This window comes from Psammomys obesus, unplaced genomic scaffold (genome assembly GCF_907164565.1).
Source record: "Psammomys obesus unplaced genomic scaffold, mPsaObe1.curated_primary_1811, whole genome shotgun sequence".
In the NCBI taxonomy this organism is placed as follows: Eukaryota; Metazoa; Chordata; class Mammalia; order Rodentia; family Muridae; genus Psammomys; species Psammomys obesus.
This window is the reverse complement of record NW_026591305.1, coordinates 7,149-26,804: the sequence shown is the minus strand read 5'-3', so window position 1 is coordinate 26,804 and position 19,656 is coordinate 7,149. Positions and strand designations below refer to the sequence as shown.

The window sequence follows — 19,656 nt, the reverse complement described above, 5'->3', positions numbered from 1 at the left end:
AATATGCATATGAAGTACTAGTCTCTTTTCTTTCTTTGTAAGGTTCTGTCTACTAGTGGTATTAAGATGACACTGGACTTCTTCTTTCTAAGGATTAATGACCCTTTTTTTTTAAGATTTATTTATTATGTATACAATGTTCTGCCTACCTGTAGACCTGCAAATCAGAAGTGGGCACCATATCTCATTACAGATGGTTGTGAGCCACCATGTGGTTGCTGGGAATTGAACTCAGGACCTCTGGAAGAGCAGCCAGTGCTCTTAACCTCTGAGCCATCTCTCCAGCCCTAATGACTCTTCTTTAATCTCACTTGCATCAGTGCTGGCTCTTGTTCATTCATTCGTTCGTTCATTCATTCATTCATTTAGCATGTGTGAGTGCTCTATCTGCATGTACACCTGCATGCCAGAAGAGGGCATCAGATCCCAGTATATATATGGTTGTGAGCCACCATGATGTTGCTGGGAATTGAACTCAGGAAGAACAGACAGTGCTCTTATCTCTGAGCCATCTCTCCTGCCTCAGTGTTAGCTCTTTTAATTTGAAAACAAAATAATTACATTTTATTTATTGTGTGTGGGTTTGTACATGTGTGGGCAAGTGGAGATGCATGGATGCCATGGTACATAGTATGTTCAAGTCAGAGAACAACATGTATGAACTGGTTCTCTCCATGTGGGTTCCAGAGATCGAATCCAGGTTTTCATAGTTAACAACAAACACCTTTACTTGCTGAGATGTCTTACTGGCCATATAAATTTGTGCACATGTACATTCGTGCACACACATGCCATGGCACACATGTGAGGTTAGAGGACAATTTTGTGGAGTTGATTCTCTACTTCTACCTTCATGTGGTATTCTAGTTTCATTCTGCTGCTGTGATTAACACTGATCAAAATCAAGATAGAGAAGAAAGGGTTTTGGGTCCTACACTTCCATTTACAGTTCATCAGTGAGGGAAGTCAAGGCAGGAACTCAAGGCAGGAACTGGATGTAGGAACTATTAGGGAACATTGCATGCTGGCTCACTCTCCAGCCCAGAGTATGCTGCCACCCAAATCAGGCTGAGCCTTCCTGTATCAATTACTGATCAAGACAAGCTGCAGCTACATGGTGAGCTGGAGACCAGCCAGAGCTACATTGCAAAAATCAGAACAAAGATCTTGTTTTAAAAATCAAAACAAGTATCTAGCGATCGCTTAGTAGTGAGAAGCAGCTAGTTTCTTGCAGAGGACAGGAGTTTCCATTTTGTGTTGCTCACTAATTGTAATTCCAGCTCCAGGGATCTAACACCGTTTAGATCTAACACTGGCTTTCATGGGCAACTGCACTCATGTACAGACCCAAATCCAAATATACACAAATAATTAAAAATAAAAATAAATCTTTTAAGACACACATACAAAACCAAACCAAAACAGAACTAAATGAATGTAAACACAGGTCCATAGGAAGAGGAGAAAGGGAGGAGGAGTGGACTTCATTTTACCAAAACTAAGTTCTGGTTTCTTCTCCAACCTAGTGCCACTATTTTTCCTGTCTCAATAAATAGCACTTCGTTGTTCTAATTGCAAGGGCCAGAAATCTTAATCATCTTTGATTAATCTTTTCATATTCCACATTAAAAAAAAAAATCAATCCATTGACAAATCCTCAGTTCAGTCTTCATCCTATCTCCACAACCCAAACACTTTCCCTCCAAAGTCACCCCCTAATCTCAAGGTACCACCACTTTCTGCATGTATCACGAACTTCCTACAGTCTCTATTTGCTCCCTGTCCCCTATAGTCTTAAATCTATTTTCAGCACCACCAGAGTAACCCGTAAAAAAATCAATCTATCATGCTACTCATCTTAGGTTCCTCTCCTGGTTTCTCTCTCACTATCATCTAAGTCTACAGGTGTCCTAAAAGAGCCTGCAGGACCTAGCTCCACTGATTCCTGTCTACTGTATCCTTTGATGTTCCTAGGCTGTGGCAGCCTCTTCTATTTCCCAGGGCCTTTGCATTTGCCATCCTTTCCCTGAAACACTCTCCCTGCAGGCACTTAGATGGCTGTTGGTGACTTTCTCAGGTGCTGGTCCAACACCATCTTATTCCCCTGAAGGCACAAGAAAAGCAACAGCCATCATCCCTCCCCTTGCTGCCCTTGCAGTGTTTCCCTGCATCATCCTGTCCAACCTACAAAGAGTACTCACAAGAAAACTTTGTTTTCTTCCAGCCTTTAATAGAGCCCCGAGACAAAGCCAGACAGTTCTAGCACAGGCCACTACTCAACCCTTGAAATGTGGCTGGTGTGAGTGAGGAGCTGGATTTTTAAATTTTGTTCTAGTTTAATAATCAAAACAAATTTATTGAGCATGGTGGCATGTGTCTGCAATCCTAGCACTGAGAAGGTTGAGGCAGGAAGATCGTGAATTCAAGAACAGTCTGGGTTACAACAGTAAATTCCAGGGTAGCCTAGGAAACAGTGAGATTGCTTCTGAACAGTAACAATAAACCCCTTAAGTTTAGTTAGATATGACTACTACATTGAACAACAGCTTACAAGAGCAAAAGAATGTCTTCATAAACACACAGTAAATACTCAAATGCTTGCTGACTGATTGACTGAATAAATGAATGGGAAAAATAAATGGCATTGTTTTGTTTTTAAGGACATGGGTTTGCTATGCAGCCCAGACTGGCTTCAAACTTACAATCTTCCCATCTCAGGCTTTAGAGTGCTGAAATTATAAGCATCACTATAAACGCTTTGAAGGGTTTTCTTCTCTTTTTATATTATAAAAACTCCAAACAGCCAAAAGGTAGATAATAGCATAATGGATACTCTCATGATCATCATCAATCTGAAAGGTCTTCTTATAATCTGGTTTCCAACCATGACTGCATTCTTGCAAATAAAGAATTAATTATTAATTAAAGACAAAATCTCAATATGAAGCCCTGACTAGCCTAGAACTTTGTTATATAGACTAGCATGGCCTTGAACTCAGAGATCTGTCTGACTCTTCCTCCTGAAAGTAGGATTGAAGGCATGTCTCAGGTCATATTTTATATATATTAAGACAGGGTCTTACTGTGTCTCCCATGCTGTACTCAATCTTCTAGAGATCTACCTGTTTCTATCTTTCATGTACTGGGATTAAATATATGCACCACCTCACCTGGCTCAAGTCTTACTTTTAAAGAGGAGCTTTGCAACTATACAAAATCTGAGAGAACATTCCTCTTGTTAGAAAATACTAGTTCCTTGGGAAGGAAATTTCAGCAGATTAGCCTCTATAAATCCATCACCTATCCATCTATCACAATTATTGCTAATGGAATGGTCATAATTGCATAAAAGTGATCCATGTGAACTGTCAGAGTGTTCTCAAGTGAATTTTTAAATCTGTCCAATCAAAGGGCAGCATAATGCACTACAAAGAAAATCAAACTGGAATCAAGAACATTTGTATTTCAATGTTCTGATTCTCCCCCACTCACTCCTTGAGGTTAATTAAGTTCAATTTTAGATATATATAATGCACACATATTTTGGAAGATCTTATTAACTTATCCTCTTCTTGGTTAGAGCATTTTTCCTATAAGTTACTGTTAAAGGAGAACGCATTAAACAGAACTTGGTACCAAGTCAATATGCCTATTTGAGTGAAGAGATGCTCCTATTCCTTAAGAAGCATTAAATTCTTCACTTGCAGCTACAAAAATATTACTGGTATCCTATGTTTAAGTTACACTCAGCTCATACTATATAATATATATTATATATTATATATTATATATTATATATTATATATTATATATTATATATTATATATTACACACACACACACACACACACACACACACACAGGGCAATTCTGGCCATACATTTGCCAAGTAAACGTTCATGGTACCATTCATGCTTAAGAAAGTTTCTTCAATAGTTCTAAGCCAACCCCACTTCTTTCCTGTTTAGCCCAATAAACAGCACTACTCAAAGCTTTGTCAGTGGCATGTAAGGCACTGATACTTTTAAAAACAAAGAACCAAAGGAAATGAAGGGGCTAGGTATGGTGATGTACTCCATTAATTCTAGAGCTTGGGAGGCCCAAGCAGAAGGATCTCTGTGAGCTCAAGGCCAACTTGGTATACAGAGAAAATTCCAGGCCAGCCAAGGCAACATAGTAAGGCCCTGTCACAGGCCTAGTCATGTACCTTTTTTTGATGCTGTGGTTTGATGAAACTTCTGGACCCTGTATTTAAAACATGGCTTTGCCGGATGTAGTGGCAGAGCCCTGTAATCCTTGTACTTGGATGGTAAAGGCAGTAGAATCAAGGCCAGCCTGGGCTATATGAAACTTTTTTTTTTAAACGAAATAAAACTGAAGTCAGTAAAAATTGCCTTTGTCCTTCTGTTCTATAGTACCTTCCATGATAATGATCTCAAGCTAGTGACCAAACGCGGCTGCTGATGTCATACTTGGGTCTCAATACTGCCAATAATAACAGCAGCATTATCAATGCCAAGTGTCTAAAGAGTCAGTATCTCAAATAAAAATCTTATACATGGGATATAAAGTAATCTTGTGATTCTCAGAATTTAATTAGACATTGCTAATTAGCTTTTTAGAACATCATTACTAAGTCCACAAAACCCAAAATGGTTACATCTTTGCTCCATCTTCAGCCATAATACCAATTTTCAAATTTATTTATATGTATGTTTTCTCTCTAAAATCACCACTATTGTCTATGTACAATAAATTTCACTAGACTTTTAAGAAGAAACACTATCTGGATCCCAAATATAAACATTTAAAAATAAAATTAAAAACAAAAGATGGCCCTTGTAAAAGTCATCTATTTTCCAGTAATATATTGGCATGAGCAAGAAGAGATTCGTATCTGACTTCCTAACATGTTAATAAGCATTACTGGGCCACTGGGAAGTTACATGCCAACAGTGAGAACATTGTACTGCCACTAACTGCAGTGACGGCTTGAGACACCACTTATTCTCACTTCCATTTAAATGCATACAATTAGAGCCACTGCATCAACTGTCCATATTAATCACTCACCGAGTTAATTAAAGAAAACCATCTTGTCAGACAGCCTGCCGCTTCTCTACTTCTCAACACCATCAACTTTTAATAGTTCACCAAATTACTAATTACTTGTTTATCAAATATCTTGGATACAGAGGTCTAGCATGTAGCAAGGTCAGTACTAGACATGTCCTGATGCCAAATAAAAGTAGAAATTTAACCCATTAAAGGGGTCACCAAAAAAGCAAAGCCTACTAACTTTCTCTAGATACTCCTGGCAGGATTCAAAGTGACAAGACAAACCAGATCAAAACTAAACAGAGTTGGAACCACATACAAAATTCTAATAAGCCCTTAGGAATGCAAACATTGATTTGTCAACATCTAAGTTCAATTAGGGCTTTCTGAACAAAATAACTCCTGAGGTGATAAAAAACTAGTCTGATGTCTGGGATATGAAAAGCCTGGCCATTTTATATTACCTACTTTTAAGGGCAATAATACCACACCAGATTTTATGAGGATTAAATAAGGATGTCTGTCGACTACCTATCTACTTAGTCTATGTGGCTGGTACATAGCCTGTGCTCAAAGAATATTTGCTCCTAAATTATTAAGAGGTCAGGTTTACCAAGAAAAAAAACTACCTGCTTTTTAAAAAGCAAACAAAATAAAATCCTTAAGTGATGGTGATATAGATAACCCATCTTTTGAAAAATGTCATAGTAGTAGCAGATGGAATCATGAAAATGAAAAATAGGTACTTAAAACATTTCTGAATGACCATCCTTCATGCTCACTTAATGTTTTGTGAAATTGTCTTTAGGAATGAGCTTTGACAGAGGGCAGACCACATGCAAACCAATTCCATTCAAAAGTGAGAACTTACCCTGTCTTTCTGCAGGTGATAGGCCTTTCAGAAATACAGCCCTCATGCCGGCTACATTATGCCTTCAGCAATGCAGCTTCCACACAAACCAGTATCAAAACTATACAGTTAATTTTTTCATTAGAATTGTTAAGTAACAGGAGTTCAATAAATCATTTGCCTTCTAAAGAAAAAAAATTACTTTCTAACAACATATTTCTTCCAGTCCTAAACAAAAAAAAAAAAAAAAATGAAGCTTATTTATTTACAAACTGAAAACTGTAAAGCTATAATTTTTTTATGGCTCAAGAATGAAATATTTAAGAAATAAAAGTACATAGAAAGAACAAAATTTGGTCTAGGCAGCCTGGAGATTGAGGCTAATGTTGCTATTTGTGGTGTCATATTTTTTTTTTTAAAGGAGGTTACTTAGCTTTTTAAACTCTACTTCTTTTAAGTCTTTCAGCTCTAAAACTAAGACTGGGGAGCTGGCAACATGGCTGAGTGCTTGCCACCAAGCCCAACAACCTGAGTTCACATGTACAAACATATACCCACCCACCTACGGGTATACATGCAGGTACAGATAAGTAAATAAGTAAGTAAATAGCTGACACACAGATAAATAAGTACGTCAATAGCCAGGCGGTGCTGGCACACGCCTGCAATCCCAGCACTCAGGAGCGGAGGCAGGAGGATCTCTGTTAGTTCAAGGCCAATCTAGTCTACAAAGTGACTCCAGAACAGCCAGAGCTACACAGAGAAACCCTGTCTTGAAAAACCAAAGACCAAACTAAAAGGGGAAGGGGCAAATAAATAAGTAAGTAACTGAATGGATGATGAATGTAATAAGGAGAAATTTTTAAATGATAGGATTAGGTTGGCATGGTGGCCCAGAAAGTAAAGGTGCAAGCCAAGCCTAATGATCTGCATTTCATCCTGGAGAGGATGGGGGAGGGAAGGAAGAAAAGGGAAAACTGACTCCTGTGAGTTGTCAGTCCACATGCGCACCATGCATATACATACACTCCATACCCACACACAGGTACAAAACAAACAAATGCTATAGAAATTTAAATTTGTAGAATTAAATTATCATCCAAACACGGGGGAGGCTGAGGTAGGAGACTGAGAGTTCCAGGCCAGCCTGGGCTACATAGTAAGACTGTGCCTCCAAAAAAAAAGGCCAGTGACATGGTTGGGTATTAGGTAAGGAGACTTGCTGCCAAACCTGACCACCTGAGTTCAAACCCCTAGGACTCACGAAGTGAAGAGAACTGACTCCTGAAAGTTGTCCATATATATGCTGTGGTACGCAAGTACACAGACATGCACAGGTACACCCCCACTTAATAGAATAAATTAGTATTGTGGTAGTTCCCTCACAGACTTGAGCTTAAAATTTAAGCATTTGGTTCTCACTTGGTGTTACTGTTTGGAAGATTTCGGATGCAGTTTTGCTAGAAAAGTGCATCACGGAGGGAGGGCTTTGAAAGTATATAGCCTTGTAGTATTTCTAGTTTGCTCTGTTCTATGCTTGCAATTGAGGATGTGATCTCTCAGCTTCCTTCTCTGCCTACCTGCTGACATGCTGTCCTTGCTATAATGGATTCTCTGGAACCAGAAACCCAAATAAACTGTTTCTTCTATAAGTTTGATTTTAGTCATAATGTTCTATCACAGCAACACTGAAAAACAATTAATATAAATATGATAATTTAAAAAAAAAAATTAAGCCAGCATGATGGAGCACATCTTTTAATTGTAGCACCCAGGAGAAAGAGAAAAGAGGATCTCTGTGAGTTCTATGCCAGCCTGGTCTACATAGCGAACTCAGGACAGGCAGGACTAACTATATCTCTGTCTGGGATGGATGGACGGGCAGGTGAGATTTGTAATACCCCTTAGATCCCTCATTTTTATATGTATAAATATGCATGTTTATGTACATACATACGTGTGTGTATGTACCTGTCCTATGATTAAGTAAAGTAGGCATGCTTTTAAAGTTTAAGGACCATTAAGAAACAAAGAATGGGAATGAAAATGAATGTATGTGAGCAGGTGGGGGGGGCTCTGACCCTACACATCACTCTTAGTACTTAGGGCATTTACACAGCCTCATAATACCTGAATTAACCAAGTAAGCCTTTAAACCCTTACAATGGAACATTAAAATTCAATGTGGCTATAATCTCTTCCTTACAAAACATGGACCCAAAGAGTTTAGCCTCAAGTATGTTTAAAAAGGGGTGCGTGTGTGTGAAATGTATTATATTCACCGTCTACCTCATCCACATGATCATATTTTTAAAAGACAAAAGAAAAAAAAATAAAAGAAACTCATAGGCCTATTGTAACACATTGTACCCCTTCTGAATGCAACACTTAGCTCAGGCTCACTACCCTGACAAATAAGAAAAGCACTTTATGAAGCCAATTCAATGATAAGGCTAAAGAAAATGGCTGTATGTTTTCTGTCACCTCCCAATTAAATTGGCTTCAGTTCCAATCTCTGGCAAATCCCACTCAACAGAAGAAATTAACCAGGTCAGCAGAACAGGTGCTACGCTGTGTCTGTCAAGGGCCTGGCATCACCACAATTACTTGCACACAATGAAGCAGTAATCTTTACAGATCATCTCCTCCAGGCAGCATATTGGGGAGGGGGAGGAAAACTGAAGGGAGGAGATGGGGGAGTAAAGGGGTGAGTAGAAGAGAATAAGAAGCAATGAGGAAAGGCAAGAAGAGAAAATGAATGTGCAGCTGCCTTGCAGCTCAGCAGATGTCAGAATGTGATGTACGAGGCTAGGATAAGCTGTTGTAGCCTGCTGCCAAGGAGTGGTAAGTGATTAAAGCTTGCACAGTTCTAAGCACCATATTTAGAATCTGTGGGGTTTCAAGACTTGCACCCGTGCCTCGCTGTGCCACCAGATGTTGGCAACTGGTCCAGTTCCTACCAAGTGTGCAAGGACGGCAGCAGTTGGTACAGAAGCAAGCAATCTGGAATGCTTCCGGAGACGCTGTACATTAACAAGTGTCACCCATCATTCACCTTTACAGAAGGCTGAAACAACTCCAATTTGCTGCCACTTCCCTCTTGGGAAACAGCCAAGATAAAGTTGTGCCTGGCAGGCCCATTTGTTTCACTCAGGTGTTTCAGCTGCCTTACTGACCTCTATTAGTTTAAGTTTTAATTTAGATTAACCTCAGCACCCCAATTAACCAGCAAGGGGAAAAGCTAAGATGTGAGTAGTCATAACTCTGAAATCAGAATTTACTGAAGTTAAAATTATTAATTGGGATGAAGGACCAATCAAGTAATGCTATTTCTTAAACAAACCTTCAGAATTAAAATAAACAAATAATAAAGGAAGACAAAAAAATAAGGAAGGAAAATCTTCAAGGCTCCATGGTCTTGCCAGTGGAATCAGCCTCTCACCAGCAATTTCAGTTTACCTTCAGTCTATTTAACTTACAATGCACTTTTATTCCAACAATGTATACTTCAATTAATGAGAACTAGAACATTTTTTATTGTCTCCCATGATCTCACACAACTAGACAGCATTAATATCCTGTATCAAGCACATCTTTAGACCTTCCTGAATGTTCCCTGTCCTGACAAATGGGTTTAAAAAGAGGAGAAAAAAAAAGACGCAAGACCCCTGACTGGAGCAGCTGAGGCCAATACTCTCTCCCTTACCCTTAATATACTTTAATCACTTATAGCAATTAATTTTTATCAAATGTTAAAAAATGATGGCTTTGGAGAGAAGGCTCAGCAGGTTAAGAGCATCTGCTGCGTTTGCAGCAGACCGGGGTTTGATTCGCAGCACCTACATTAGGCAATTCACAACCACCTGTAATTCCAGTTCCATAGGATCCAACACCCTCTTCTGAACGCATGCACACTGTAAGTGTACACATATATACAGATACACAAATAACACTTAAAATAAATAAAAATATTAATATAAGTCTCTCTTTAACATGGCAAATTTAGAAGAGGCACTTCCAAAACAGATCACCTGTTCTTGTCTTACCACAACTGTCCTAAGAGATTTCTTACTTCATATTCATATGCAAAGTACATCTATTATGACTAAACCTAAACAAGCTATTGCAAACTCTGTGGCAAAAACTAATTAAAAACCCAACAGAGTAATGTGTTATATTGACAAGCTATGGCTCCGCAAACCCAGGGCGACACTGATGAGCAGCAGCCTCAACTGTCCACCGGGCAAGAAAGCATACTTCATTAATGATATAACATCAAGAGATTCAGAAACACAGAAAGTCACCGTGGCCCTTCAGTATACCTTAAACATTTAGTCCATCTAAACAATATGCACCAGGGTTATAAAAAAAAAGTGGCATGAAGCAAATAATGTTAGGAAAAGAATTGTGGGAACTCTCCTGAAGAGAGAAGACAGGACGAGAGAGAGGTGGCACACCCTGCATCTCACTCAGCACACAAGTAGAAGGGAAGAACTGCAAGTTCAAGGCTTATCCGGGTAGAGGAGTTCTGACTTCTTGTTGGCTCCAAATAACCTCCCTTTTATTCAGAGAATGAATTAGTAGTTTTAAAATGCAAAAACTAGGCTTGCTGTAACAAAAGAATGTGTAAAATTCATACCTGGTGGTAAAAGTCATCATCATCAAATATTTCTTCATCCAAATCCTTCAGGTGAGCATTGGCAGGGACTTGAGGAAGAATCTCCTATGTCAATGGGGAGCAAAAGAACATGAATCCCAGTAAGTCTGTCAAATCAATCTAGCTGCTCGATGTACCGTGCCTAAAGGGCAAAGCACTTTTTCCTTAAGTAATAAAGAGCTCTTAAAATTTACTGATTTACCCATTTATGTATTTGTTTGGTTGTTTTTGGGGGACAAACTTTCTCTATGTAGTCTTGGCTGTCCTGGAACTCTTTCTATAGACCAGGCTGGCCTTGAACACAGCAAGTGTTGGGATTAAAGGTGTGGACTATCAAGCTCAGCTAAGAACTCTTAAAATCTTAAATAATAATAATAAAGATATATATATATATAACAATAATATATTATATATAATATAAAATATATTATACATATAAATATAATATATATTATATAATTTAAAATAATATAATCTCACTCTATCAAAATATACACACAAATTCAAATGAGGAAAATTTTCACCTCTCAGATTGGAAATACCCAGGACTCAGAAAACAGAGGGACTAAAAATTAATATGAGTCTTTTGGGAAGTAATTTGGCAACATCTATCAGGATTTAATGTATTTTCTTTAACATTTTCACTTTTAAAAATTCATCCATATATTCGCACAAACAGAAAAATTTAGAAATGTTTCCTATAATTTGTTTGCAACTGGAAACAATAGAAACACCAAGTCTGACTAAATTATAGCTTATAGTCATACAATGGAATTCTTACTGGCTTTTTTTTTTTTTTTTTTACCCCAGAGTTTTTTTGTGTGTTCCCGCTTGTCCTAGAACTCGCTCTGTAGACCAGACCAGGCTGGCCTCAAATCAAAGAGATCAGCCTGCCTCTGCCTCCCGCTATAACAGATCACCATACAATGAAATCCTTTTTTTTTTTTTAAGATTTATTTATTATGTATACAATGTTCTCTCTGCATGTACACCTGCACGCCAGAAGAGGGCACCAGATCTCATTTTAGATGGTTGTGAGCCGCCACATGGTTGCTGGGAACTGAACTTAGGACCTTTAGAAGAGCACAGTCCTCTTAACCTCTGAGCCATCTATCCAGCCCCTACAATGGAATTCTTTTTCTTTCTTCCTTTTTTTATTGTTATTTATTACAATTATTCACTTTGTATCCTGGCTCTAGCCCCTCCCTCTTCTCCTCCCAATCCCCCCTCACTCTCCTATGCCCCTCCCCTAGTCCATTGATAGGGGAGGTTCTGCTTCCCCTTCTATCTGACCCTAGCCTATCAGATCTCATCAGGAGTGGCTGCACTGTCTTCCTCTGGCCTGGCAAGGCTGCTCCCCCATGAAGGGGAGGTGATCAAAGAGCCAATCACTGAGTTCATGTCAGAGACGGTCCCTGTTCCCATTACTAGGGCACCCACTTGGAGACTGAGCAGGGTTATTAGGTCCTCTCCACGCATGGTCCTTGGTTGGCCTTTGCAGAACCCCTGAGCCCAGATTTTTTGGCTGTTGCTCTCCTTGTGGCGCTCCTATCCCCCCCTCGTCTTTCTATCTTCCCCTTCTTCCATAAGATCCCCTGTAGTCTGCCCAAAGTTTGGCTATAAGTCTCAGCATCTGCTTCAATACACTGATCAGTACAGTTTTTCAGAGGCCCTCTGTGGTAGGCTCCTGTCGTGTTCTGTCTTCTCCTGCTTCCGACGTCTATCCCATTTGCCCTTCTGAATGAGGATTGAGCTTCTTCCCCAGAGTCCTTCTTGCTTAGCTTCTTTAAGAACACTGATTTTAGTATGCTTATCCTATGTTATATGTCTAATATCCACTTATAAGTGAGTATAAAGCATATGTGTCTTTCTGCCTCACTCAGGATGATGTCTTCTAGATACAAACATTTGTCTGCAAATTTCATGATTTCCTTGTTTTTAATAGCTGAGTAGTATTCCTTGTGCAAACAATTACAGTGGAATTCTTTACACACTGAAAACAAATAAGGTATATTTTCATGCTAAAGTATCAAGAATATAGTATATTGTAAAAGTTGTAATGTTTTTAAGTATAGTGGCATTTTACATATTTATATAGATGCACATACACCTAATTGACTTAATTAAAACAAACAAACAAAAAACAAAAAAAACCTGAGGTGCTATAGGCTGCTCAAGGCAAAAAAGCCATATTCTTCAGTGATAAATTGTCCTTGTTCAAGTAAATAATCTTCCACCCATGCTCACGTAGGCAATACTAATTCATAGCAGTGAGCCACAAATAGAAAAGACATGAATGTAGGAAGAGACCGTCTGGGAAGAAGAAAGAGTTTAGTGGGAAAGGGAAGAGGATAAGAGAGAATAATGGGAAAGAATATTATAAGAATGCCTGTCATGTTGGGGGGTTGTGTGTGTGTAATAAAAACTGTGAAAAAAAATCTTTTTAATGATTTAAAAGGGGGGGGGCTGGTCTCTCATGGCTTGGTGGTTAAGAGTATGTATTGCTCTTCTAGAGGACTGGAGTTTCATTCCTAGCACATACATCAGGCTGTTCACAATTATCTATTAACTCCAGCTTCAGAGGACCCACTGGCCTGCACTCATGTGCACATAGCCACATATATCATGCATATACACACACACATTATTAAAAATATTTAAGAAATAATTTAAAAAGGAAAAAAGCATTCATGTAGGTTATATATGTCATAAGAATAAAGCTTGTTGCAACAATATCATGATTGAAATTTTTAGAGTAGAAAAAATTTCATTTCAACTTAAAATTTTATTAAATTAAAAAGCATTAACTAAATCTCTCTGTAATTAAAAAATAAAAAAATGTGTAACACGGGAGGGGAAATATCCAAGGTCCTCCTCCTTATAGATAAGTGACTTGTAGGAGAGGAAGATCAGCCTCTCCCGGGCTGATTATGCAACATGCAGTAGACAGCCCTGAAACCATACATTCAACAACAACAAAGACTTCAGCAGGTTGTTTAGATATTTGCATATACATATACATACATATATGTTATGTCACAATAATAATCAAAGAAAAAGAGGCTATCAATTTGAGAGTTGTGGGGTATGGGAAGGCTGGAAGGAGGAAAGGGAAGGAGAAAAGTGACATAATTCTAACATTTTTTAAAAAGATCTATGAATATAAAAAACCACAAATTATGAAAGTAAAATATAGGGGCTTGAGAGGTGGCTCAGCAGTTATGAACACTTGTTCCAGGGCCAGGTTCAGTTCCCAGCACCCGTATGATTGCTAACAACCATCTGTAACTCCAGTTCCAGAGGATGCAATAGCCTCTTCTGACCTCCACAGGCACTGGATGCGCACAGTGTGTACACAACCATACATGGAGGCAATATACACATTAATAAGCAAAAAAAATACACACATAAAAAAAAAAAAAAGCCAGGGGTTGTAAGCATATGCCTTTAATTCCTTTGAACTAAAGTACTTGGAAGGCAGATACAAGTGGGTGTCTGTGAGCTCGAGGCAGCCTGGCTTATATAATGAGTTCCAGGACAGACAGAACTATATAGAAAAAACTCTGTCTCAGAAATATTCTCCTCCCAAAACAACCCAAAATAAAAATATTTCCTTTTAAACAAACAAACAAAAAATTTTAATATTCTACTTTCAGATCCTCTCTAGAGTACCCAAAGGCAAACCTTAAGCTGCCATTTCTACACAGTAGCTTTGAAACTAAATCTTAAGGCTTGGGGTATAGGTCAGAAGAGGTAAAGAATTTGCACAGCATGTGCCCTGTGTTCAAGCTACATATCACAGAAACAACCAAAAACAACCAAATCCCCCTCAGTCTTAAAAACTGGATTTTAAACATATCCCAACAAACTCCTATATCAAATGCAAAATGAAGAGATGTGACATGTGTTTATAAAGCCTCATGCTAACAATCCAGCAAAGCAGTGCTGTTTCTTTTACCTCACCAACTTCTCACAATAATTCCGCAAGCTCTTCATTTAACTAGCCTCCCAGAGACTGTTCCCATAAGCACACGTGTCCCAGAGTTCTTACCGGTTCTCCTGGTAAACTCTCTGCGACAGGCTCAGGAGCTGGCTCAGGTTTGCCAAGAATCCGGTAGACAGAACGCTTGGTTTGTGTCCTTCGAAGTAATCTTTCTTTGTCCATCAGAATGTGATCAATCTGAGTCAAGATGGAGCGGTCAAAGGCACTGAAACCCTGCAACATCAACCAGTGCCAGATAATGCAGTCAGTGCAAAGAAAGTTTTCTTTACAGGAGGGCCTGCTGTTAAAAGCTGAGTAACTCAGCAGCTATAACTGTTCTCAGAAAAATCTTAAGTCTTAAGCAGTTATCACTTTCTTCTGCACCTTTAATGTTTTCAAATCTTCTAATTAAAGTATTTCATAGTTTCAGCACCTGAAAAATGCTTTTTCCAGAATAAAACATTTTAATAAAGTTAAAATCAAATGGTAGAAACTAATAGAAGTAGTTCAGTTAATCTGAGAACAGAAATACTGTTTACTATTACATGGCCAAAATAAGCTATAGCTCTCATTTCTTACAAATGCTTCAGTTGCCATAACCTATCTTATACACGCAAACATGTGCGCACATGCGCATGTATGCACCTTGCCCAATTTTCCAGAAGCAAGCTTGGTTTTATCGTGCCACTTCTGCAGTGTGCGGTTCCTGTAGATGGTAAAGTCGGCAGAGCGCTTTGCCATGAAGCTGGGATAGTCCTCCATCTGTAGCTTCCTCTTTGGTGGGGCCTTTCTTTGCTTCTTCTTCTCTTCCACTAGTTCATCATCATCACTAGAAATCTCCTCACTAAAAAACCAGTAAGAACATTAAGTACAATGTAAACATTACTTAAATAATAACAGATTAGTTTCACATAAAGTATTTAGACCCTACCCATTATAACTATATAATACCAGAAAAACGAGGATGGCTTTTGTTTGAAAAGAATGTTCACAGTGATAGAGAGATGGCTCAACGGTTAAGAGCACTGATTGCCCTTCCAGAGGACCTGAGTTTGATTCCCAGCATCTACAGGCTCACAAATGCCTGTAATTCCAGTCCCAGGGAATCTTAAACCCTCTTCTGGCCTCTGCGGGCACTACTTAGACATGGTGCAGACGTATGTGCAGTCAAAATACCTATACACATAAAATAAGGATTAAATTTTTTTTTAAAGTTCATAAGGACAATCAAAGATTCATGGAAATTTTAAAATAAATATCAGAAGTACCTGGGTCTAACTTTTTAATGGTAAGCAACTATAAAAAGAAATGAGGTTGTAAAAACATTGTTTAAAGTATGTATGAAGCAGGAACATACTGTTACAGAAGAAACTTTAAAACTTTAAAGATTAAGCATATACTCATATTTCTGTGACCTTAAATCCCAAAATCAATAAAAGAAACATATTTCCATAACCAACTGTTAAGGAGAGGTGAATAATATCAATTGAACCAAATGAAAAGAAATTGAACGTGAAGAAAACTGCAAGGGGTAGGCACCCACATTGGCACTAACATGGAAAGCAGTGCAGCTCAAACACAGCAGAAGTTCCCAGCTATTCCAAATGCGTGCATTATTCACTAATCAATTTTCTCCCTAGTATTTATACTGTGTATATGGTGTTCTAGCAATTCAGAAATGCTACAATGTTCAGAAAAGGATGTTACAGGACTCAAACATCTGCAGATGTGGGTATCCACGAAAGGTTCCAGAGTCATTCCCCCTTGGATTCAGAGGGACTACACATGTCATGAAACCCACTAAGAGAATAAATATACCACAACCTCCACCTTCTTAGGCAACTGCACTCACTGTACTACTGGTCCCAATATATAGAAATTGCTCAAGGAGGTGGTTGTGACTGAACCCATGGTATGCCACGAAGTATTTCATTAACATTAATTAAGCATTAATATTCAAAACATGATTGCAATCTACTAATTATTATAAAATGAAAGAGAAGGCAAGTAATTTGCCTGAGGCTACAAAGATAAGCAAGTCCAACAGCTAGAACAAGTGGTCTAATCCCTGTTGTCCTGTTCTGACGACCAGTTAAATACAAAAGCAGCTTTATTTTAACTATTATCATGTCTCTGTCTGTATGGGAAGGACAGACCTTTCTTTTTCATACAGGATAGGAATCTGTTCAGATGAGAAGAAAATAAGCAAGCCCATGGTTCTGCCTCCTCCTTACCTTTCTGTTTTGGGTTTTGTCCCATTTACTAGGTATCTAGTGTCTGGGCACTGGAAAAGCAATTCTTCCTGAAGATCCACCAATGACCTTAACAATGCTTTAAGTGCTTTTTGACCTGGGATAGAAATAAAGCATAGTAAAGGGATAATTAGTCATTTCCAACTCTCTACAATTGCTGTCACTCTGTGTCTCCTGAGCAGTTCTGGCTGAGAGAATGCAAGGAGAGAGGTGGGAGACAGTACCCTCTGAAATCAACTCCATGGAAATCATCACAGTGCCTATCTCACATGGAGGTAAGGAATTAGCAAGATAGCATGTAGAATGTGGAAAGTGTTTAGAAATGTGTCTGCAAAGAGAAAAACTTCAGTGGTCAGTTCTTAAAGTCATCATGTTTGACAAACTCCTTGCCTATTATAACTAATAAAATTTGCCCCGATACCAAATTCCTTGGTTATATCCTACAGGCTATCCTCAGATCTCATGGGTGATGCCTCTGACAAGAATTTCCCTCCAAAAGTCCTCTTCTGAAGAGTGCAGCTCAGTTCTCTCTCTCCCACCAGATCTCATGTGCCTCTGATCTGAGCTGCAAATCAGTCTCTCAACATAACATATTCTAAGAAAATGCTCATGTACAAAACCCAAGTTAGGGGGCCAGGGAGGAGGTTCAGTGGGTAAAGCATTTGCTGTGTAAGCATGAAGATCTCATTTCATATTTCCAGACTTACATAAATGCCAGGCAAGCATGGTAGCCAGCTAGGAATCCTAGCTCTTGGAAAGCTGATGGGATCCACAGAACAAGTGGGCTAACTAGTCTAGCCAAAAAAACCAAACTCCAGGCTTAAATTAGAAACCATGCCTCCCATGGAAAAGGAGAACAATCAAAAAGGATACTTATCCCCTGGTCTCCACAGGCACAAGCATACACACACACCCATACACATGAGAACATGTATAAACACATGAATGTATACCATACACTGAAAAAAAACCAAAACCAAACCAAACAAAAAAACTCAGATAAAAAAATTTCCGGGTGCTGGGTGGTGGCAGAAGCAGCAGTGGTGGCGCAAACCTTTAATCCTGGCACATGGGAGGCAGAGGCAGACTGATCTCTGTGAGTCTGAGGCCAGAGTGAGTTCCGGGATAGCCAGGGCTACACAGAGAAACAACCCTGTCCCCAAAAGACCAAAATATCACCACCACCACCACCATCATTTCCAACTTGTACTGAATTATATATTTACTTGTACATGGACAGAACTTGAGAGGCTCAGGGACCATTTGGGGCTACACAGAAAGATTCTGCCAGGGGAATGGGTTTACTCATAAACACAATATTCTCACTTGCTTCTTACAGTCAACAGGAAGCATTTGTAATACAGGACTAGGTATATAATCTATGCTACAAACTTTCAAAAAAAAAATTCTGGGGCTGTAACTCAGTTGGCAGACTGTTTGCCAACCATTCATAACGAACCTGGGTTTCATACTCAACACCATCATAAACTGGGCATGGTGCACATCTATAATCCCAGAACTCAGGAGATGAAGGCAGGAGCTCAGTCATCCTCTATACTACAGAGACAATTTGAAGTAAGCCTGGGCTAGAGATCTTGTCTCAAAACAGACACACCAAAACATTAAAAACTAGACCTCTGTTGGGCATGATGTCAGACATCTCTAATGTCAGTATTTGGAAGGCAGAGGCAGGTGGGTCTCTGTGAGTTTGAAGCCAGCCTGGTCTACAAAGTGAGTCTCAGAAAAACAAGTATACCACTACTGAACTGCACCCTTAACCCAAAGAGTTACTTTGTAAGAGATAAATCCTATTTCCCAAAGTGAAACCACAAATCCATTTTATTTCTGAAAAGCTGATTCAGTTGAAATCATGGAACTAGAAAAGATCATACTGATTGACGTACTCCAGACCCAGAAAGACAACTGTTTCATCTCATCAGAGGCTCTTACCATCCAATCTTTACATTGGAGTAACTGCAACAATCAGGGAAGTAAGTGAAGATGGGCCATTGCTATGGTGAAGAGGAAAAAAAAACAATAAAGAGAAAAATACCAGGGGACAATTGATCTGATCAGGGAAAAGAGAGCAAAGTGGGGTCTCAAATAGGGAGAAGGAGGGAGATAAATACAGAAGAAGAGTTGAGCATGCCTACACTTGGGGAGGCAGAGGCAGGCAGAGCTCTATGAGTTCAAGGCCAGCCTGGTCTACAAAGCAAGTCCAGGATAGCAAAGGCTACACAGAGAAATCCTATCTCAGAAAACAAAAATAAGTAAATAAATAAAAGGAGAAGGAAGGAAAAAAGGAAGGAAGGAAGGAAGAATGGATACAAGGAAGGATAGTAAAATACTAGTAAGAATGTCTGATAATGTCATAAGGAATTATAATTAACTATTCACCTAAAAACTTTTAATACAGGTTAGTTCAAATATAAATATACATATACAGTTTGAATGAGATTTTCTCATCTGAGCACACAATTTCCCCTACAAGAATCAAAGAAGCCATAACAAAAACCAGGCATGAGAAACTTTCCTTTGAGATGTTGGTCAGAAATCAAGAAACACCCAAAACACACAGGCTATTGCTATTGCCCTTGGTTGTCCACTAGGGGTAGAAGGTTAAGTCCTTGATGCTAAAGACATCATGCACTTTAGACCTAGGGTCCAGAGGTCCTAGAGATGGAAATGACTTGAATGTCTCCTCCCTGGGGACTAGCTTTCATGGTACCAGAAGGTGCCATGCATGCTTCCTGAGGAGAAAAGTAATCAATAGTCAGAGCAACACAGCTATGATGCCTATGAACCACAACCAGCACCAGCATGACACAATAACCATAAGGGTGCAGTAGCAGAATGCA

The 19,656-nt window shown here is 39.0% G+C and overlaps 1 protein-coding gene across 1 annotated transcript; it reads right to left on the bottom strand.

Annotated features, from left to right (window-relative positions):
* Positions 1-8,789: 8,789 nt before the first annotated feature.
* On the bottom strand, positions 8,790-16,895 carry LOC129679133 (protein AATF-like; the record flags this gene model as incomplete). Its single annotated transcript, XM_055610057.1, has 5 exons — positions 8,790-8,930; positions 10,547-10,630; positions 14,616-14,780; positions 15,192-15,390; positions 16,781-16,895. Coding segments are annotated over 5 exons (704 nt in total), but the record flags the coding sequence as incomplete, so codon positions are not given.
* Between the last annotated feature and the right edge of the window lie 2,761 nt (positions 16,896-19,656).